The sequence below is a fragment of the Lampris incognitus genome, chromosome 12, assembly GCF_029633865.1.
Source record: "Lampris incognitus isolate fLamInc1 chromosome 12, fLamInc1.hap2, whole genome shotgun sequence".
In the NCBI taxonomy this organism is placed as follows: domain Eukaryota; kingdom Metazoa; phylum Chordata; class Actinopteri; order Lampriformes; family Lampridae; genus Lampris; species Lampris incognitus.
This window is the reverse complement of record NC_079222.1, coordinates 22,856,683-22,879,960: the sequence shown is the minus strand read 5'-3', so window position 1 is coordinate 22,879,960 and position 23,278 is coordinate 22,856,683. Positions and strand designations below refer to the sequence as shown.

The 23,278-nt window shown below is 42.5% G+C and overlaps 1 protein-coding gene across 1 annotated transcript in view; it reads left to right on the top strand.

The window, feature by feature from the left end:
• pappaa (pregnancy-associated plasma protein A, pappalysin 1a) overlaps window positions 1-23,278 on the top strand; it is a 148,918-nt gene that overhangs the window by 49,155 nt on the left and 76,485 nt on the right. Inside the window, exons 8-10 of the mRNA XM_056290944.1 lie at window positions 5,541-5,669; window positions 6,376-6,467; window positions 9,065-9,261. Coding sequence (XP_056146919.1) covers window positions 5,541-5,669; window positions 6,376-6,467; window positions 9,065-9,261 — 418 coding nt within the window. The remainder of the gene's footprint in view (window positions 1-5,540; window positions 5,670-6,375; window positions 6,468-9,064; window positions 9,262-23,278) is intronic.

The window sequence follows — 23,278 nt, the reverse complement described above, 5'->3', positions numbered from 1 at the left end:
GAGTGTGTACACCAGCTTCGAGGACCACACATGTTTGCAAGCTGCTTCAGAGCGAATGGCAATTGATTTGATATTTATATATCTTTATAAAAGTATTTATTGTATACCCCCCCCCCCACCACCCACCCACCACTTCTCAAGGGAGTCCAGGAAGGATCATTAAGTACTCATTGTCCCAAGCAGCCATAGCTTTTTACAACCTCTCCAAACACTATTTGGGCAATTCCTCTTCTTTGTCTTTTATCATCTTTTTCCATCTCTCTCATATTTCTTTTTGTGTTGCTCTTCACTCCCTCCCCTTCAGTTTCCCTCTCGCTTTGTTCCAGCTACTTTCCTCGTCTTCCGCGGGTCACATCTCTCATCCCACAGCTCCCGTCTCCCTGACCTGCGAAACGTGTGTTTATCTACCTGTGTGTGTGTGTGTGTGTGTGTGTGTGTGTGTGTGTGTGTGTGTGTGTGCGTGCGTGTGTGTGTGTGTGTCTTCCTAAATCTCCCTGACCTGACGTGTGTTTATGTACCTGTGTGGGTGTGTGTGTTCCCAAATCTCCCTGACCTTTGACATGTGTGTTTATCTACCTGTGTGTGTATGTATGTGTGTATGTGTGTGTGTATGTGTCTGTGTGTGTCTTCCCAAATCTCCCTGACCTGTGACATGTGTGTTCTGTGTGCGTGTGTGTGTGTGTGCATGTGTGTGTGTACGTGCACGTCTCCCCGAATCTCCCTCTACCCATTGTCACTAAAGGAAATTAATATGCTTCCTCGTTGCAAAACCAATCTCTGTGTCTCCAGTTCTCTCTTTCTCTCGCTCTCTCTCTCTCTCTCTCTCCCGCTCTCTCTCTCTCTGCTCTGTTTGCTCTCCTTCAAGATCGAGTCTCCCTCAGCTTGCCTTTTCCAGGGGCTAAGCTAATTCAATTAAAGGGGGGATATTTGAGCATGTCCTGGAGTCGCACTAACCTCTGCCAAAACTGTAGAACAGGACACGGGGTAAAACAGAGCTGTGCGTTGGGTCAAACATCCTGTGTTGATAATAAAAATCCAACACACCTCTCCCGTCTCAGACACTCTGATTTAGCACTGGAGAGCTTCATTGTTACCTGGTTTTTAGGTGCATTGCTTTTAATAACCGAGGCAGCGCTGCCAAGTTGAACCCGGTGTACTTCCATCAGTCAAGGAGTATGAATACTGAACTTCCCAAGAACTTTGGGAAGAAAAAGAGAGGAGGGGGAGTGGGGTGGGGGTGCGGGGGGGGGGGGGGGAGACATCAAACATTGAACTACCGAGGCTAAAAATGGTATTTCTAGCTGTAAATCTTCTGACACATTTTACAGACATTGCTGAGCACCGTTCAGGTTTTTCCCTTTCTGTGTGTCCATAGACATAAACTGTGGACATTATGAGGGCATGTACGCACATAAACGCACACAAGCACGTGCATACAAAATATGCACCCCCCCCCCCCCCCAAGCAGTCTAACAGGCACTGCAGGCACCCTACACATGTACACAGATATGTAAGATATTTGAGTCCAGGTGTGCGTAGTTGATGTGCTGAAGGCGTGCCATGACCATTGCCTGCTCAGCGCCCAAAAGAGACTAGCGTCCTCGTTCTTCTTAGCACTCGTGAAATGTTGTGTCTTCACGTGCACTATTCATGCAAATTCTGTCTCAGTTTGACTGCCTTGTGTGGGTGGGAGAAATAAGGCTGAGGTAAACCAAGCGGGGTAGGGTTGGGGTTCTGACCTTTGGTGAGCTCCTTTGTAGGAGCGATGTATTTGTTCCTCCCTTCGCTGCAGCCCGCTAACACCGCAGGTAATTTTGCAGCTGTTATGGTTTATGTGTTTGGGTTCGGCTCTATGTTTTCGCGCATACATCCCCGTTAGATCAGAAGACCACAGTCACCGGAGGAATTCTGTGGTGGATAACAAAAGTGGTGTGTGTGTGTGTGTGTGTGTGTGTGTGTGTATTGCTTTGGATGTTGGACATACAAATAGACTATATGTATGGACTTCCACATGTGCAAATATTCTTAGTTTTTGCACACTTTCCACGGCACTTACATCATTGCGGAGGTAAATCTGAAGATAAGTTTACTTGATGGTTCATATAAAAGCAAATTTGAGTAACCTATTGGTCTTCTTTAACCTGTTTTTTTTCTCCCCAATTGTACGTGGCCAATTACCCCACCCTTCTGAGCCGTCCCGGTGGCTGCTCCACCCCCTCTGCCGATCTGGGGAGGGCTGCAGACTACCACATGCCTCCTCCGATACATGTGGAGTCGCCAGCCACTTCTTTTCACCTGACAGTGAGGAGTTTCGCCAGGGGGACATAGCGCGTGGGAGGATCATGCTATTACCCCCCCCCCCCCAAACAGGCACCCGACTGACCAGAGGAGGCGCTAGTGCAGCGACCAAGAGACATACCCACATCCGGCTTCCCACCCGCAGACACGGCCAATTGTGTCAGTAGGGACACCTGACCAAACTGGAGGTAACACGGGGATTCGAACCAGTGATCCCCGTGTTGGTTGACAACGGAATAGACCTCCACGCCACCTGGGTGCCCCCTTCATTCCAAATGTTGCCTGTCACCCCTCATAGCAACTGACATTGGGCCGGCAGATCCGCATAGGAGTCCCATCCACCCATAGACCGCCCTCTGCCTCTGGCCAGAGTGTGGCCCCCTAAAGTAAAAAAGACAACGGGGCAAAAAGGCACTGGGGCGGATCCCTTTTGCGGATCCGCGCCAGTTGCTGTAATACATCCGGCCCAGATCTGGCCCAGTTTCATTTTGCTGTCTGAGACTTGTCTACCCTACTTATGCAGTTCATTTCCCTAATGCTAGCGTTCCTACCTTCTCATACATTGTATGACAAAGGTAACAGACATGCCTGCTTTCCACTCATTAATTCATCATGTTTTGCTGGGTTAGCCTTGCCGGAATTAAAATTGTTTGCTGTGGCAAAGCTGAGAATATAATGACTTTTGAAGAGTTCAAGCCGTGTGATTCTTTCAACTGCCATTTTGTTTTCAATCCACAATATCATACTAGATTTTACCTTGTGGAAGTTGTGCTGAACTTAAGTAAAAATTGTTATCATTCAGCATCAATCATCAACCACAATACGAACACTTTTCTTTGCAAACAGATACACAGATGTTTATGCAAAGGTGGTGGTGATGGGGGGTGGTGGTATGAACGTTTTTGTGAGCCAAATTCGTTTCGGTGATTTGGGCATCTTACAAGAGCTCCTGAGCGCTGGTAAACTGTACATATGGAAACATCTAAGTGTATTAGCGTTATCTAGTTTGAGAATGGTGATAAAAGCCTGTTTATGAATTAGAGTAAATTACGCATGAATTAAGAAGTTTAAACAAGCAAAACGTTTAAACAGCAAATTAACGTGTACATGAATTAGCAGAAAATTATGCACAGCCCAACCATTTAGTCATGGTTTGGCATCTAAATCTTGAAAACGTAGTGTATCACAGGGACTTAACAGTTATAGGACACTTGGCTGGCGCAGCAGACATAATAGTATATTAGCATCCCAAAGCTGAGGTTGATGGATCAAACCCTTAGTGTTTCATCCAACTCGGCTATGCTTCACTGGGAACACTGTTCTAATGTTCTGGGTGGGGCGTCTGTGGCACTAATGTGTTCGGCCATTGTGAATAGCAAGTTCTACAAGTGCTAGGACGCCTGCCCAGATGCAGGGGTTATATGGGAGAAAAAGCATGAACCTCCACATGTTACTGTACAGGGGGTTACTGTACATGTCCCTTAGGAAAAAAAAGCAGGTTGGGCGTGCGGGTAACATAGCGTTCGAATCCCCGTGTTACCTCTGGTGGGACCTTTAATATTTAGTGAAAACAAAATATCAGGCTATGATAGGGGCAAAGGTTTCCTTTCTTATGTTGTGCTGACTTTACACTATGAAGGTTTAACGCAAGGCACACTTAGGAAGCAGGTGGGTTCTTGGGGACTGGTTTAGCAAGATATTTTATTTCTTTTGATAAAGATAATGAATGGGTCATTTGTCACTTTCATATACAGTGGCATCTTCCATTGATGCTATTTCACACCATCCCAGATCTTATACGATCATCACAAAGATTATTTGCCATTTCTGCGTACAGCTACATCTTTCAGTATTTGGATTCTTGGCCACTTCCAAAGAGAGGCGTGATCATCCTGGCACGTGTATTGCAGATGTCTGTAAACTGTCTCTACTACCTAATGTGTTAAATATCATCAATAGTATTTTTTTTTCTCTTAGTACATAACTCTTCTCTGTGGTGCAGAGGAACAAACTGCAGTGAAGCAGGCATTTTGGTATTAATATACAGATAGAGTGCTTTGTCTGTGTAGCTATTTACTAATTTGAATTAATTTTAGGTGGAACCATTTTTTTTCCCCTCACCAGCATTGCCCTCTATTGAGGACCGTTTATTTCTTTCCAGATTTATTCAGCTTGTTTGTCTGGTGTGGTCCTGTCACTGATAACACTTCAAAACAATGTGTTTTGAGATCATACTGTAACGTGCATGGATAAGTAGACACGTTGGTCCTTGATAACAGGTCAGACTGTTTAGTCGACTGGTTAACGTTGTCGCTTGAGTGGAAGAGACGGGTTCGCGTCCCGGCTGTGGCGGTTCCCGGGCTGTCCCCCAAATACGCTGCAATACGTTGCTCAGCATAAAGTCAATCAAACGCTGACTCAGAGAAGTTTTTGCTTTTTTTTCCCCCTGCTCCTCTGTTGGATGAGGAGCACACTCATACACACACAAACATTCGAGTACGCATTTAAGTAGTGCTGCACGATTAATCTAATCTCAATCTCAAACGCAATGTCAGCCTGTGCAATTACATCACCGTAAAAGGCTGCGATTCAATTAATAATGAAATGTGCGCGTGTGAACATCTGTTTGTGTGCTGTCTGCATATCTACGCCCATAATTAAGAGCTGACCAATCAGTCTCTGTTTAGGCGGTGAAGCGCGCGCAGTCTACGGTCACGTGACTATCCGGTGTGCTGTGTGCAGACCAGGAAGAAGGAACAAAATGGATACCGAAGATAACGAGCAGGTTAACGCTGATGAACTGGTGGTTAAAAAACAAAAACAAAACGCGACCTCTGTTATATGGCGACATTTTGGATACAAGCTCAGCGACATTGAGCGGAAAGCGGTATTGTGTAAAACATGCGAAATGAAAGTCGCTAAATGTCGCGGCAACGCAACAAATCTGTATTATTTGTATATGTATACGTTTGTTTATTATATCGCAAATCGCAATATTGTCCACAATAATCGCAATTTGGCTTTTTCACCAAATCGTGCAGCACTACATTAAGTATGTTGTAGGTAAGATAAAAAGTAAACGCTAACTGAGTCAAAGTAAGATAGTGAGAAATTCAAGCCATAATGCGGAAAAACTCCATGGCGAATCTTAATATTCAACATCACCTCCAAGTACCACGATTCACAGCAATGTCTGATGATTCGTTGTGGCTCTTTCTGTTCTCTCATTCTGTCGTGTCTAGGGATGTGGTGCCCCATGTTGTGTATACCTACCAGGTTCAGATCATCTCCAGTAGGAGCGAGAGTGAGCCATCTCCACCGCTGATACATGAATTAGGGGCAGCCTACTGTGGAGATGGGCGAATACAGAGGTAAGTACATACATGTAAACACACACATGCACATGCACACATACGCCAAGACATTTCATCTTCTCACACTGACAAACACTAATGGTATATGCACAAATAAATGCACAGTGCGGCATGGTGGCGCAGTGTTTAGTGCGTTCGCCTCATAGCAAGAAGATCCTAGGTTTGAGTCCCGGGGTAGTCCAAACTTGGGGTCGTCCCGGGTCGTCCTCTGTGTGGAGTTTGCATGTTCCCCCCATGTCTGCGTGGGTTTCCTCCGGGGGCTCCAGTTTCCTCCCACAGTCCAAAGACATGTAGGTCAGGTGAATCGGCTGTACTAAATTTCCCTAGGTGTGTGTGTGTGTGTGTGTGTGTGTGTGTGTGTGTGTGTGTGTGTGTGTGTGTGTGTGTGTGTTGGCCCTGTGTTGGTCTGGCGGCCTGTCCAGGGTGTCTCCCCGCCTGCCGCCCAATGACTGCTGGGATAGGCTCCAGCATCCCCGCGACCCTGAGTGAGGATAAGCAGTTTGGATAATGGATGAATGAATATGCACAATAAAGCATGTCCATAAATGCCAAAGAACAGTCCATTAAGTCCGCCAAAAATATTTTCAGCGGAATCTGTGCTCCTTTTTTCCTCATAAATTCTTTAATTTTGAATTCTTATGTTACGTTACTGTTATTATGTATTGGTGTCTGTGACTCTCAGTAATACTTCACTCTATCTTAGCTCCAAAGGTGAAGAGTGTGATGACATGAATTCCATGAATGGTGACGGCTGCTCCAGCCAGTGCAAGAAGGAGCCCTTCTTCAACTGTATTGGTAAGTCTGAGCAGGTACAAGGGTAGTCTGACCCTCTGCACTGACTGACACTGACCTTGATATGATAAAAATAGAATTTAGTCTCTTGCGATGAGCTGCACTGGCCAACCCTGTCAGCACCAACAGCAAAACTTTAATGATTTGACAGTCTTTAGTCCAAAATGTTTAATGGTTCTCAGTGTCATTTGATATAATAATCACTCCTCCTGCTTAAAAGTCTGGAAATCATTATATTGAAAAAAAGTACATCTACGAATTTTATGCAGTTGAGAGCCTGGCATCCCCTTTGACATTTGTTTTATGAATATGGTTTGAAGATGGAGTTTCCTCTTTAGTTCCCTGTCTATCTAACCCTCCCCCTTCAACACCCCCCCCACACACATACGCACTTTCTCTCTTTATCTGTCTGTCTGTCTCTCTCACTTGTTTTTACACCATACAAAAATGCTATAACTGATGTTACAAGCATTTATGTGTGTGTGTGTGTGTGTGTGTGTGTGTTTGCGTGCGTGCGCACACTTGTACATGCATGAATGCATGTGTGTGAGCTTGTGTGAAGTGGCCACTTAATCCCTGTCAGATTGCTGGATGACTGCACTGACTGTTATGTTTTTCCACCAACTGCAATGCTGCGATGTTTAGGGATCTCAGTGTATGCAAGTGTTTGTGTGTGTGTGTGTCTGTCCAATACTGCCTGACATAGTTGTAGTTTTTTGCACAGAAACTGGACACTATAATGACAGGACCTTCTGTCCATCTGTCCATATGAGTGAGTTAGTGTCTGCTTGTCAGTGAGTTAGATGAAGTGAGAGAAGAGAACTGGATGGAGAAATGACACCGAGTATAGCATGGGGCCAGAGTGCTACAGTTTGGATGAGCTTTGATGGCCATTCACACAATCAAGCTAAATTATTTATATCCCAATTTAATGACACGAGACAAGTTCTTTTCACATGACCCCACATGGCTTGCAATCCCAATGGTTACATCTGGATAGATCCTCAAGCCACCATAAGCCACAAGCACAGGTGAAGATAGGCGAAGGTCGTGTAGAAACAGATTCACCAAACTTCACCTCCAACCCAAAGTGTCAGTTTTGGGTAAATAGTTCTCAATTTTGGATGCATTTGAAGATATGTTCATTGTAACTTTGGGCACTATCTTGTACATGATGCTGTGATCTTCTGTCATCCTTAACACCCCTAATTTTCTCATCGTCTTGGGTGCCTTCTTTTCTTTCAGTCTCTATAACTTAGTCTTAGCTATGCTTTGTCTCTCTCTTTCTCCATCTGTAACAAGGTCCATCTCTTATGCTGTCTTTCTGGTTCTTGCTCCCCTGTGCTCAGTAGTTTATCCTCTTTTCCCTCATGCACCCAGTCACCTTTCTAGTCACTCCCTCTCCCTCTATCTCTGTCTTTCTGATATAAATAGTATCGGCCTTCCTCGTATTTTTTTCCTTTCGTCTTTTGCTCCCTCTCTCTACCCATCATTCTTGTATCCAATCTCAAAAACTGCTGTTTCTGAACTCACCCTTCTCTATCTCTTTCCCTTCCTCTCTCATTCCCACTGTTCCCGCTGGGTGAGTGGCGGGAGCGTATTTTGTATGCCCCCTCAGCAGCCCCTTGTTTCAACATTGCCAGAGTACAGAACTGACTTGAGTTTTGGGCCGTGCTGGGGAGTGCTGGAATTTCGAGGAGGAGGCCCCAGCCAACTTGGCACGAAATGCCGCCTTTCCCCCTAACTGGAACCCCACAGGCTGACACTACTATAGCTGAGAGCAGTGAGGCCCAGGCAGCCTCCTCCAGTCTCCTCTGCTCCTCCAGATTCTTCCAGCCCAGACTCCAGCTCGTTGTGCTCCCAAAGCCTCCATTTCCAAACCATCTCTGGGTGGGATGCCTGGAACAGCCATACTACTGTAACCTCCATTTTCTGCCTCTCCGTCTGACTCCATCCTCCTCTGCCTGTCTTTCACTTTTTCCTCTGTTTTTTTTTCCTCTTATACATTCAGTCCGTCACTAACTCTGTGTACCCTTAGATGTCATTTTGGGGGTTATACTTGTCTTTCCTTTTCATCCACTCCATATCCTCCACCCATGCCTTCCAACAACGAAAGAGAAGGATTTGAAAATGGAGTTGTCCAAAATGGAGGAAAGAACGGAGATGATGTGCAGCATTAGATGAATGGGGAAGAGAGGGTTTAAGAGAGAGGGTAGCACTGGAGATGTGGTGAAATTCTAATTTTATAGAGAAGTAAAGAAAAGCTGTGAAAAGCAGAAGTGAGGTGAAGGAGATAAAGGAGGAGAGAAGAGTACCTTGAAAACAATATATACCCTCTATAATTTGTATATGTGTGGCTAAATCACACCTGCCCTTTTCTTTCGTATTATTGCTATTCTCCTCCGTTGCTTTTTCCTCCACTCGTTTCTCAACCTCATCTGTCGTAATTCCAGAAATATGCCCTTCTTTTCCCCACACAGCCCACTTTTGACGTAATATAGTAAAGCTCTTTCTGCTCTGTAAGACGTACTTTTGAACAACATAGATCAAATGGCAACTGCTGTATAATCTCCCAACCTGTGCTGGCTTTCCCCCTGCAGAGGAGCCCAGCATGTGTTACTACTATGATGGTGATGGGGTGTGTGAGGACTTCGAGCGAGAGACAGGTGTGAGGGACTGCGGCCTCTACACCCCCAGTGGCTTCCTCGATCAGTGGGCCTCCAGTGTGGAGGTATCCCATGAGGAGAAGCCCTACTGCTCTGGAGAGGTGGCTGCTGGGTATCCTGCTGTCACCAAGGTAAGACTCTAAAAGGGCTTTTACACTATTGAAGGCACATGCATCTGTCCGGTTCCATCCGCTTTTCTAAGTGTGGAAGCTAGATAATGCATCTGGATGGCATGGTATCTGGATGAGTCTGGGAGAATGTGGATGAGTCTGGTAGAATGGTTGTATCTTTAGAAAAAATAGAAATAAAAAGAATACTTTAAATTATGAGCTTACAGTAAAAAAGGCATGGCAGGTATAGCTGCAGAGGTGTTGGACCAAGAGGAGACAAGCATATCGCTTGTTATTTGTGGTAAGGAAAATATAAAAAATAACACCGAAGGGTGTTTGAAAAGCAAATATATTTACAAGAATATTGCCAAAAGGTTCACCACAGCGCATATAACTGGGCCAGCGAATGGACCAGTTAATTACAACAGTATCAGCTCAGACTGGAGACTATAAGAATGTAACTTCATTTTCTCACTTGCAAAATCTGGTGTTTTTCCTTCCAATCTTTGGTCCCAATGTGCTGCATAGAAATTTAAAAGTTACTCTGATGCATCATGTCATTTTCCAGCCAGTCCCTCTTGCTAAAGTCATTGTTCACTATGAGACCCCACCAAATGGGGGATTGTTCCTTTACCCAGAGTGCTCTATCAACATTTGCACTAATGACTAATAGAAAATTGTGATCAGGAGAAATAATCTTCTTGACCTTGCCTTTTGGAAACGGGCCTGGGATCGGCACCATGATGCATCCATGTTTATGAAACTGATCTAATGAATGACGGTTGCTGAGTGCAGGTGTTGTTTCTGGTTGTTGCTTTGTTGTAACAGTTCAATTGATTACAAAGTAACAAGTCACTGGTCAGAATTCTGGAACACAAGTGACGACTTATGATGTGAAAGCTCAGAGGAACGATCCACATGGATCCACATCCATGTGGATGCAGTCAAACTGCAACAAAGTGGGTAAGTGTGAAAGTTCTATAAGAAACTTGGCCTGTGGGCGTCCGGGTAGTGTAGCAGTCTGTTTCATTGTCTACCAACATGGGGATCCTGGTTCTATCCCAGGTTCCGTGTTGCCTCCGGCTTGGTCGGGCGTCCCCACAGACACAATTGGCCATATCTGCAGGTGAGAAGTTGGCTGTGGGTATGTATATGTCCTGGTCATTGCACTAGCTCCTCCTCTGGTCGGTTGGGCATCTGTTTAGGGGGGAGGTGGAACTGGGGGGAATAGAGTGATCCTCCCTGGTGAAACTCCTCACTGTCAGGTGAAAAGAAGCAGTTGGTGACTCCACATGTATCGGAGGAGGCATGTGGTAGTCTGCAGCCCTCCCCGGATTGGCAGAGGGGGTGGAGCAGTGACGGCTCGGAAGAGTGGGGTAATTGGCCGGATACAATTGGTGAGAGAAAGGGAAACCCCCCCCCCAAAAAAAGAAAGAAATGGCCTGTTTAAAGAGTATGCAAGCATTCATTTTAAGCCTGTCTTCTCCTACTCACATTTTGAAAAAGGTGAAAAAAAGGGGTGTAGGTGAAGAGGACAGTGGTGGTGGTGTGGAGGGGATAAAGGTGGCAGTGCTGTAGTAACAAGAGAGTTTAGTTGGCTAACGTTGGTGCGTTGCCTTTCTACTCACATCATATTTTATTGGTCCAACACACTGGACCACTTGTGTGTCGCCTGTGTCCCATGGCTCTCGGTATCGCTGATAGCTCCATATTAAGTTGCTGATTTGGAAGGGTTTTATCGCCATGTTTTATCGCCAGATTATTTTCAGTGAAGCTTGAACATTATATACACAACAGGCTATTGTTTATAATGGTTTGAATCGCTTTTAAATGTAATTATCAAAATATTATTATTACTTAATTGTCTGTTTTTGTTGGCATTAAAAATATATCACAACCACCACCTTCATCAACAGTGGAAAAAGCTTTACTTATATGTACATAATTGTTTAACATATTTGCTGCATATTTGCAGCAAGGTATAGTACAAAAAAAAACCATTCATATGTTGGCAAAGATATTTGGGTTTTTTACCCTTGGAACATGTTGGTCAAATAAATTGATGTAGCACTAATTGTCTCCACATTCAATGTTTCTGAATTGTTGTCTGCATGAATATATGAATAGAAGTGTAAGGAAAAAATATTTTATATTAAGTATGCCAGGGATTACCGATATTAGCTCAATATTAGCTCAATATATTGCTCAAGTACTCCACTGCATGCCCTCAAATGAGTTATTGGGCAAATTACAAAAAAATGATCATGACCACAATCAATTAAGTCTTTTACCAGGTGAAATTAATTAGCCTATCACACAGCCACTTTGATATTCATATCGAAAATTGTTTGAATTCTTGTTGAATATTGTTACCAAATTTGGCATTACTAATTACTTTACAATCACTGACACATACCAAATTATAATTTTTCTTTGACGCTCTGGCATATAATTGTTTCATCTCTCTTTGTTACACATCTAGATGATAAATGAATCCCGATCTAAAATTTCTAATATGGGTCTGCCAATTTGAGAATCTTGGGTATCAAGGCGTTTATTGTATGACATTCAAGACCGAGCCAGGGGTTTGCCGCTTTTATCAGAGTGCTCCCTCACAAGGGAGAAGAAGAAGACACTGATTACATCCTAGCCCTCTGAAAGCATTGATCTGTTGCTGCAACAAGAAAGGGAAGAACCTATTGTGCAAAACTTTAGGGGGGAGGTAGTATATACAGTGCATCCGGAAAGTATTCACACCCCTTCACTTCCCCCACATTTTGTTATGTTACAGCCTTATTCAAAAAATGGATTAAATTCCTTTTTTTCTCATCAATCTACAAACAATACCCCATAATGACAAAGTGAAAAAAGGTTTGGTAGAAATTTTTGCAATTTTATTAAAAATAAAAAACTGAAATATTGCATGTACATAAGTATTCACACCCTTTGCTATGACACTCAAAATTGAATTCAGGTTCATCCTGTTTCCACTGATCATCCTTGAGATGTTTCTACATCTTGATTGGAGTCCACCCGTAGTAAATTCAATTGATTGGACATGATTTGGAAAGGCACATACCTGTCTATATAAGGTCCCACTGTTGACAGTGGATGTTAGAGCAGAAACCAAGCCATGAAGTCAAAGGAATTGTCTGTGGACCTCCGAGACAGGATTGTATCGAGGCACAGATCTGGGGAAGGGTACAATAAAAAATTGTACAGCTTTGAAGGTCCCGAAGAGCACAGTGGTCTCCATCATTCGTAAATGGAAGAAGTTTGGATCCACCAGGACTCTTCCTAGAGCTGGCCGCCCAGCCAAACTGAGCAATCGGGGGAGAAGGGCCTTGGTCAGGGAGGTGACCAAGAACCCCATGGTCACTCTGACAGAGCTCCAGCGTTCCTCTGTGGAGATGGGAGAACCTTCCAGAAGGACAACCATCTCTGCAGCACTCCACCAATCAGGCCTTTATGGTAGAGTGGCCAGACAGAAGCCTCTGCTCAGTAAAAGGCACATGACAGCCCGCTTGGAGTTTGCCAGAAAGCACCTAAAGGATTCTCAGACCACGAGAAACAAGATTCTCTGGTCTGATGAAACCAAGATTGAACTCTTTAGCCTGAATGCCAAACGTCACGTCTGGAGGAAACCAGGCACCTCTCATCACCTTGCTAATACCATCCCTACAGTGAAGCATGGTGGTGGCAGCATCATGCTGTGGGGATGTTTTTCAGCGGCAGGAACTGGGTGACTAGTCAGGATTGAGGGAAAGATGAATGGAGCAAAGTACAGAGAGATCCTTGATGTAAAACTGCTCCAGAGCACTCAGGACCTCAGACTGGGGCGAAGGTTTACCTTTCAACACGACAACGACCCTAAGCACGCAGTCAAGACAACGAAGGAGTGGCTTTGGGACAAGTCTGTGAATGTCCTTGAGTGGCCCAGCCAGAGCCCAGACTGGAACCCCATTGAACATCTCTGGAAAGACCTGAAAATAGCTGTGCAGCGACACTCCCCATCTGACCTTACAGAGCTCGAGAGGATCTGCAGAGAAGAATGGGAGAAATACCCCAAATATAGGTGTGCCAAGCTTGTAGCTTCGTACCAAAGAAGACTTGAGGCTGTAATCGCTGCCAAGGGTGCCTCAACCAAGTACTGAGTAAAGGGTGTGAATACTTATGTACATGCAATATTTCAGTTTTTTATTTTTAATACATTTGCAAAAATTTCTACAAAACCTTTTTCGCTTTGTCATTATGGGGTATTGTATGTTGATTGATGAGAAAAAAAAGGAATTTAATCCATTTTGGAAAAAGGCTGTAACATAACAAAATGTGCGGAAAGTGAAGAGGTGTGAATACTTTCCGGATTCACTGTATTCACACACACACACACTCTCTTTCTCTCTCTCTCTCTCTCACGCCAAATTAAGTCTTGTTGTTTGCCAAGTACTCTTTCATGTAAAACACATAAGGAATTTGTTTTGATGGGATTTTCACGTAAAAGAACACAAATAATATAATGCAACATTTTAAAATAGAACTCTGAGCATATAACACTACCCACAAAATATTATCCATCCATCCATCCATTATCCAAGCCGCTTATCCCAACTGAGGTCGCGGGATGCTGGGGCCCATCAAAATAATTTATTTTTATGTTTTACATTTTCTCATTAAGGAGACACTTTTACCCCCCCCCCAAAAAAAATAACAAAAAGACAAAACTCATGAGAGTCAGAAATTAGCAGCTAAAATCTTTTGTCAGTCTATAGGCATCTTAAAGCACTAAGGAGTTATCATGTAGTCAACAGAACATGCCATGTTGGGTTCAATTATGTAAGGTCAGTGTGCAATAGGTAGAATACCCATAGAGAGAAGAACAAAAAGATTCAAATTACAAATTTGCTGGACAATACCACAACTCAGTATCACAGACACATTATTGGCAACAGTGCATATCATCTCAAGTGCTAATAGTTCAAGTACGCAATAAGTATACCACCATCTGTGATAAGACTAATATCAGTAGGGGATTCAGTTACATACTACCTGAACAATGCCACTAATAATATACAAATCAGGCTGGGCGTCCAGGTGGTGTAGTGGTCTATTCCGTTGCCGTTGATTGCTGCACTAGCACCTCCTCTGGTCGGTCGGGGCACCTGTTCAGTGGGAGGGGGAACTGGGGAGAATAGCGTGATCCTCCCATGTGCTACGTGCCCCTGGTGAAACTCCTCACTGTCAGGTGAAAAGAAGCGGCTAGTGACTCCACATGTATCGGAGGAGGCGTGTGGTAGTCTGCAGCCCTCCCCGGTTGGGCAGAGGGGGTGGAGCAGCGACCGGGATGGCTCAGACGAGTGGGATAATTGGCCAAGTACAATTGGGGAGAAAAAAACGGGGGGGGATCAGGATAAGGCTTGATTTATCCTTCTGAGTAGAATCTATGCAGGTCCTACACTGTAGCCTACGCAAAGCTGAAATTTGTGCAACACAGAAAAGAGAGAAGACACCGGAGGAGATGGAGTGTATGACCATTGAACTGATTGAGGCAGATTGAGGGTGAAAAAGCAGCCAGAAATGCAGAGGAGGAAATGCGATGCTACCAAGGGGACCTATCACATTTATTGTGGTCTGCGTTGTGTAGTTAAGTTTCTGGGGAGGTGCAAATCATTCTACAGGCCAATTTATCCTTCTGTGTAGAATCTATGCCAAAGGTACAGCGTTTGTACAATGTAGCTGCGTACCATACGCCATAGGCTACACCGTAGACTGATGCGCACCTCCCCAGAAATATGACTACACATCAGTAAAAGTAACTGTTGTTCAACATTTATTTGATCCAACTTCAACATGATCTGCTCAGATTCAGTTGCCATTGTTTAAGTACACGAAGAAATTTCTACTGTCTATGAGAAATTCAACAAAGTGGCATAGTAACCCCACTGCCAACTAGCCCTTTTGCGGTGTAATTGCAGAGCAATGCACAGGTCTGAATACTCACAAGGATGTAGGCCACTTGCATAAGCTACAGTGTAGGCTCTGCGTAGATTCTACGCAGAAGGATAAATCAAGTTTGTGGCATAGTCTACGGCGTAAGGTACACTGCTACACCATACAAATGCCGTACCTGCGGCATATATTCCACAGAGAAGGATAAATTGGCCTTTAGGGACCATCTATGGGTTAAGGTAGGACTGGAAAAGACAATTTTTTGTCCTTCTTTGAAAGAAATAAACATTCTATCATTTTGGAGTTGGATATCAAGTTGGAGAAAAGTCTGGATCTAGAGTTTGGTTGAACTTCCAGAGGTTTGGAAGACTGCGCTCAGTTTCTTATCCAGGGATATCATAGGGGCAAAGTATAGTGGTTTGAAATGTGGTATGCAGATGCAGTATACATCGTAAAATTAGACTGCAAAATGCTACCAATGCAACTTGAAATTAAACTGGCAGATTGACCTCCTGCCTTTACCCAGACAGGGGATCATTCAGACACTTCACTTTCTTGTATGCAGATATCTAACTTTCTTATGAGTGCAATCAGTATTTTTTGTCAGCAAATTTCAGGAAATAGAGGGGTCCTTGGAGATGCAGTCATTAGTGTAGATGGAGTAAGGCAAAGAAGTGAGCCCACACTCTTGTAGAGCACTATTGCTATGGATCAGCATTTGCTCACCCAACCCCTTGTGCTGTCTCCTGTCTTTCAGGAAATTTGTGATCCACCAAAACATAGAGTCCGGCAAGCCCATTCTCACCGCACGGGATCATACATTTACTCTACTGACAAAGTGTCAGTATATTATGCGGAGGGTGCACCTCAGTGTATGTGTGAGACACGGCAGGGAAAATGACAACTTCCACGACTCTAACCCGAACCCGAACCCTAACCCTAACCACTGCTTAACATATGTAATTAACATTAAAAAAAATCGGGCAGAAGTTTCACATTGGAATCTATAGAACACCCCATGTCTCTTATAGAGAATCTCTGTACAGATTCTCTATACAGAAATTGAAGACCTTCCGTGTATCATATTAACACTTTACAGCAATAGCATCAATATACTAAGATGGTCTGGCACAAGCAAGGAAAGATCAAACTTCAGATGGTCTAGCACCATGATGTTCAGTGCAGAGCTTAAGTTTGCTAGTAGTATACTAACATAGAGAGCATAATAATTAGAATATATTTTGATGTTATAGAATGAAGGCAAAACACATCACACATGTAACACAAAATACACCCGCACACTTCCTTTGACTTTGCCCATCACAGTTTCATCATTGCTGTAATGGCTTAAGTAATCCCTTTAGAGTGCTTTCAGTGACGTGATATAAACCAGCCACTACTACTATAGGTGGGCTCATCTGCTCTTCTTGATCTGTAATAAAAATGCAGGACAAGATCATTCATTCATTAATTAGGACTTGAGATGTAGCCTTTTTTTCTCCTGGCCAGCAGCACCACTCAGACAGGAGCCATCTATACGCCTAAAAGCAAAGGCAGCATAACAGCTTTGTCTTGCTTTGTTTCTAGCACCCATCCCACAGTATGTATCATAATGTGCTGATATGTGTGTGTTTCTGAGGGTGTGTGTGTGTGTGTTTGTGTGTGTATCATATTCTAATTTAATTAACGAGTTCCATAATGACTCAGTATATCAGCTCTATTTGATGTCTATAGAAAGTAAAGACCTCTATCATATGTCACTGTTCCTCTGCCTAGTAAATAGGGCCTGTTGGACTAGCAGAGGTTTTAAAGCCTTTGGGATGTAGGTCTGATTGTTTGTGTGTGGCGGTGGAGTTACCAGAGAAAGTGATAGTGATCTCTCTGGGTGCATGAAAGGTACAATAGTGCAACCAAGAAGGGCACTTGAGGAGAGAGAGAGAGGGAGGGAGAGTGAGCGAGAGAGAGAGAGAGAGAGAGAGAGATCTAATGTCTGCACGGATTCTCATGTGTATGTCTGTGTGTGTTTCTGTGTATGTGTTTGTTGGGACACACACAGACATCCGCTGTAAAACAAACACACAGACAAAGGTATTGCGAGATACTGTTGCACCCATCCACCTAGACACACACACACACACACACACTGATTTATTCATTCCTGTCTTGTTTTAACTTCATAACTGCTGTGCTGAATTATAATGCTGTCTTTATGCCATTTCTGCATTATCATAATATTCAAGTCAAGTCAGTTTTATTTGTATAGCCCAATATCACAAATTACAAATTTACCTCAGTGGGCTTAACAGCAACACAACATCCTGTCCTTAGACCCTCTCATTGGATAAGGAATAACTCCCTAAAAAAAAAACTAAAAAAAAAACCTTTTAACAAGGAGAAAAAATAGGAAAAAACCTCAGGGAGAGCAACAGAGGAGGGATCTCTCTCTGAAGATGGACAAAATGCAATGATGTTGTGTTTACACAATTTACAGAATACAACATTGAAAGAGGATAAACAGAATTATAATGGACTTATAAAATTTATGAAGAATATGATGAGCAGGATGCCAGGCAGTGTCCAGATGCCACCGGAACAGTCCAGGACCCAAGCTACGTGACCAGCATCACCATGAAAAAAAAAAAAATATATATATATATATGGATTTATGACATATATAAAAAGAAAATGTGATGAGGGTAAAGTGGGAGTAAGATAGTCTACTCTGTTTGATCTATTTGGTTTTCTTTATTTACTGTTATTTATTAATTGATTTATTTAATTACATTAACAACGACTGCTGGAATAGGCTCCAGCATCCCCACGACCCTGAGAGCAGGATAAGCGGTTAAGATAATGGATGGATGGATACTTACGTGAACTATTTTCAAGAGAGTTTGGAAGTCTACTGTTCTGCAGTCGTTACCGGAAATACTAGATCAGGGGTGGCTAACGATGTGCCATGGAGAGCTATGTGTATGCAGGTTTTCATTCCAGCCAGACTCCACACCAGGTGATTTCACTGATTAGCAACCCTTCAACCAAAGAGGAAGAATGTATCAGTGAAATCAGTTTGTGTGGAGTCTGGCTGGAATGAAAACCTGCATACACATGGCTCTCCATGGCACATCGTTAGCCACCGCTGTACTAGACTGAAGTGGCGGTCCAGTGATATTGTTTTGGCTTCTTTTTTTCCCCTTTTTTTTAAAGAACATTCTGCAGAATACTGTGGTATAGGGTCAGAGAAGATGGAAATAAAGAGTTTATGAGGGGCAGATTGAACGATTTTAGAACGGATTGCATTTGATAAAGTGGAAAATACCAAAGATGTAGCAAAACAAAGGGTCATTTGCTGAAAAACGTGTGAGCTACAGAAATTAAATGTTTTTATTTCGAACATGCAATATAAAAGAAAAAATGACAAGCATAAAAACAACAATAAATGATAAGAATAAAACCAAAAAAATTCAAGTCTCCATAGAGAATCCAACAAATATTATATGTTCCAAAAGGAGCAGTGGGAAGTTACTACTTATAATTTCCTGCCCCCTCTCTAATCCTCAATTAATAAACCTAAATAAATCATAAACTTAGTTTTTCTCACATCAGAGTATGTCATTCTCAATATCTTTTTGAGAATGACACAATTTAAAAAAAACAATAAAAGCAATAATAAAAAAAAACATTAAAGAATAACAATAAAATATATCAACAGAATAATGCTGGCGTATAGTAATAGAGGAGACAGATTGAAAGCCTGGCTGCCGGACAGGAAAAAGTGGAGGACAGATGACATCGAAACCAATGACTTTTTCTTTTCTTCAAAGTCAAATCTTCAAGTTCTGATCATGGCCTCTTCGTACCTCACCCATCGGTATTGCAAAGTTAAAGGGATACTCCATTGCTGTTTGTGCCCTATACTTGTTCAGAAGCTGGCTACCAAACATTTAAATGTAACCACAACTGTCTCACGAACCATAGTCAGTCCAGAGATATCCCCCCTGGAAAGGATTGGCATGCACTAGCTTCCTGCTTTAACAAAAAGACTTCAGATGGGCAGGGCTCAAGCCGGCAGTCACCCAAACGCAGAGCGGTGCAGACCCTTCATTCAAGTCATGTCAGGTCGTACTTCTCTCTGAGACGAGGATACGTCACAACTTGTCCATCTGAGTAGTTGGGTTCACATGCTTCATGGTTGGAAAATTGGAGAAAATATGGAAGCAAGTGAAGATAGAGGCGAGTGTCTGCTGTATGTCAATACCACAGGAAATCCAATGCCGTGGCACTACAGTTATCAAGGAATATCCATCCATCTTTTAAATTTCCACTTCTTGATCATTTTCAGTTTTGTTGTATGAAGTTTCTTACCGTTCACATATGAATCTCCATATTCAGCCTGACTGGAAAGAGAATTCTGATTTCTCCTACCTGATCATATGACATATTAAGGTGTTCATTTGGTACTTCCTTGTTGAAAACCCATTTAGACCATTAATCAGACACTGCTTGAAAGCAGGGTGAGTCCGCCTCAGAGAGGTTGCTGTGAGCTAGCAGTAGTATCTTGGAAGTTGCTCAAAAACACTGTAGCTTGTATTTGCTAAGTCAGTCTTGGACGATGTTTCTGTCTCCATCAGTAATGTAATTTGTTAGCTGAGCAAAGTTCAATTGCCTTCAGCACACTACTAACAGGGAATTTCGTGACTTTTGGTTGGTGATTTGGGAAAATGTATTCGGTAACATGAAGCTAACAAAAAATGGTAGTAGCCTAGTTAGGGACATTTACTCATTAGGTAGTTCTACTTCTGGTCTCACAGGTCTGTTTCTCCACTGCCAGTTGGCACAGGCATAACCAGTGGTTATTCTACTGAAGTGGCCCTGTGGTGGTTTGTTGTTCTTCTCCAGCAGGAGCCAGAGCTGCCGACTCACATCTATGCTAATCGCCTCCAAGGTATATTCAGACTCAAAACAGTAGCGTTCAATATCCAAATTCATTAAAACCTGATGAAATCTGTCCTCATCCAATGTGTAATCCTCAAACTTGTTTGAAGCTGTTAAATATCCAAATTTGCGAAGTCAGCTAGTAGGAGCAAGCAAACAGTTTCTCTCTGTTCAGGGACGCAGAGTTTCTCAGTCTACACCCCTTTTGCCTTTGGGGGGAAGTAGCTGGAAAATCAACCATATCTCTCACAGTTCTTCAAATCAGAGAACAGGTAGAGCTATATTTCAAAATAAAATACACCTTAACCAAAATCTTTTTTTTCTTCTTTGCAACAGTTCTTTCTTTTGGTTTCTTTGGGGAGCGCAAAGAGGCAACATGATTTAACACATCACACTAAATCAGTTTAAGTAGTTAGTTAATTAGTTTAATTAGTCTGGAACATCCCAAAAAATGTTTGAACGTCCCAAAATTTTTAACCTAAACCTTAACATAAATGTAGGAACTATATCACACCAGAGCAATTCTTAACCGGCACGTATCTATTGGCAACGTGCTCATCATTAATATTTCAGAACTAATAATGAAGTTAATCCGACCTAAAAGCACCACTGTTGTTTTTACAGTTCAATTTACATTAAGGTATTTTACAAATGATGCGCAAATATTCTTACATTGATCTGTTTAAAATGAGCAAAGCAGTATAATGAACCTCAATTCCAGTGTCACCACCATTATAGATATTTAACTTACTAATTTGAACCATACGTGTCCAACATGTGAGTACAGTCTTAGGCTTACTGTGAAAGTGATTTAACATGAAAGAAAAGATCTGAGTATTGACAAAACAAATAATATGTTATTTTAGGAAGTGAGCATTGATTTAATTTAGAAAAGTTAGTATAGCCTTTTTTTGCCCCTAGACTGTAACTCATCCAAATTCTTGCAGCCCGCCTTGTCTTCAGCTGCCTTCATTTCACTTCTCCTCCTGTCATTGCAATCCTGCCCTCGCTTCCCCATGTCTGCTTGTGGCTGCTTGTGTCAGATTCAAAAATGCAGTGGTGAAGTACAAGGCTACCAGGAGAGCTGAACCCTCATGCCCCCAGGCCATTGTTCAGCCTTTCTCTAAAGCCCATCCCTTAAAGCACCTCTACTACCGGGCACCCTGCCTGTGGTAACCTGGCAATTACTACATAGTCTGAACTTCTCCTTCTCTCCAATAGCTGCGTAGGTTTCCAAACTGATTCAGGAATTCAAATTCTCTTCTTATTTACTGTTGTTCCCTCAAAATCCATCTATTTATATAACGTTTTAAGATGTCCTTTGCTTACTTTCCTTTCTAATGGCAACTGATATTGCTCCCGGAAGCAGTTATGAATTAAAGCGAGACAACATCCGCTGAGGCTACCTGCATGGCCCTTACTCTCTGTGATAGATGAAATATTTTAAAGCGAACAACAATACGTTTTCTTCTGACTTCATCGTTGTTTTAGACAATAACTTCCCAAAACTTTCTTCTTATAATGATGATAAAGCAAAAATTATAAGTCTCTCTGAATGAGAGTACCAGCCATATGATGTTTCTTCTCTTTTTTCAGAAACAATTCCTTCTATGCCCAGGAGCAGAGAAACTGTTTTATAAGTTTATAAGCTTGTAAGTTGTAATACTTACATGTTTTTACCTAAATAACTTAAACATGGTAATTAGCAAAACTATATATATTTTTTCCAAACTGCTTATCCTGCTCAGTGTTGCGGGGATGCTGGGATATATATATATATATATATATATATATATATATATATATATATATCAATAGATTTCTTGACAGCTGATGATTGCTTATGGCATGAAACAGGCTTGTACTGTCTTATAAAGAATTTACCTGACTCACTGGATTTTATTTATATATATATAAAGAGAGAGAAGGTGAGAGGTAAAGAAAGAGAGAGGGAGCGAGAGCGCTCATAGAAATATGGAGACAGATTTGGAAAACCTTATTAAAAAAAGAATATTTATGACGTCTTAATCTTTTTTTAAATGGTTGATCTTATTTTGGTCTAACAGGGGTCAATGGATTTAACTGGGAGTACAAGTTTTTGGGAATACATTAATACATTTGACAGACAATCTTGCTGCATCCAAAAAGAAAGCGCAAAATTGGATACAGAATTATTTGGAACTGACAAAGTGGAAATTGGCCCTAAAATGCTCTTGTTAGCTATTCCCATGTTAAAACTTTTAGAACGTCCTCAAATCAGTGGTTGGATCTAATCAAAATACCATATGGACACTAGAAAGTGTATGAACTTGTCATTGCATAGGCAATGTCTGAGCTGAGTAGTGTTTATGATCATAAAAAATGTGTCGGTGCCAGTGCATCATTCCGGTTAGGTTCAGTTGTTGTCTGTTTCCATTTTTGGCATGTTTCTATTCCCTCCTTTAATGAAAGTCACATATGAAAATGCAGTCCTTGATGACATACTGTAGAATACCTCTATTTCAGGGTTACCTTTGAGAACTGTCAGGTGGCTTAGGCATATTCAGATGAGCCTTCCTCCCTCTCATACGACCAAAGTTTCACAAAGAAACACACACACACACACACACACACACACACACACACACACACACACACACGCACACACACACATGCATGCTCACACTTGTATGCTCACATGCACACATACACAAATACATTTACACATGTACACACACAGCTGACACATGCAGGATTATAGGGCAGATCCATAGGGGATTGAAATGTACTACTGCTGTCTTTGTGGCACAGAACATGATGTTCCCCTACTCACACACCATGGAAAGGAGGGGACTGGAGAAGAGAACTGGCCTTAGCAACTAACATACGGGGTTTCTTTGTGTATCTATTTGATAGTGCGCTCTTTCAAGACCGCCTGCCTGCTACATGGATGTAGGTGAGTTTATGTTAGCGGTGAATGTGCGTGTGCGCTCCAAACTTGGACATCAGGCAGCAAAGCAGGTAATTTCTCTGGAGAGGGCCACTGCCCAGGCAATTTATGATGCAACCCCTGAGCACCTCTCCCGTTAATTATACATAGACAGCAGACGGGATGACGTTTTAGTCCTCTCACGCTGCAAGAGATCACCCACATAAGAAGTCCACCCAGCTCACTGTG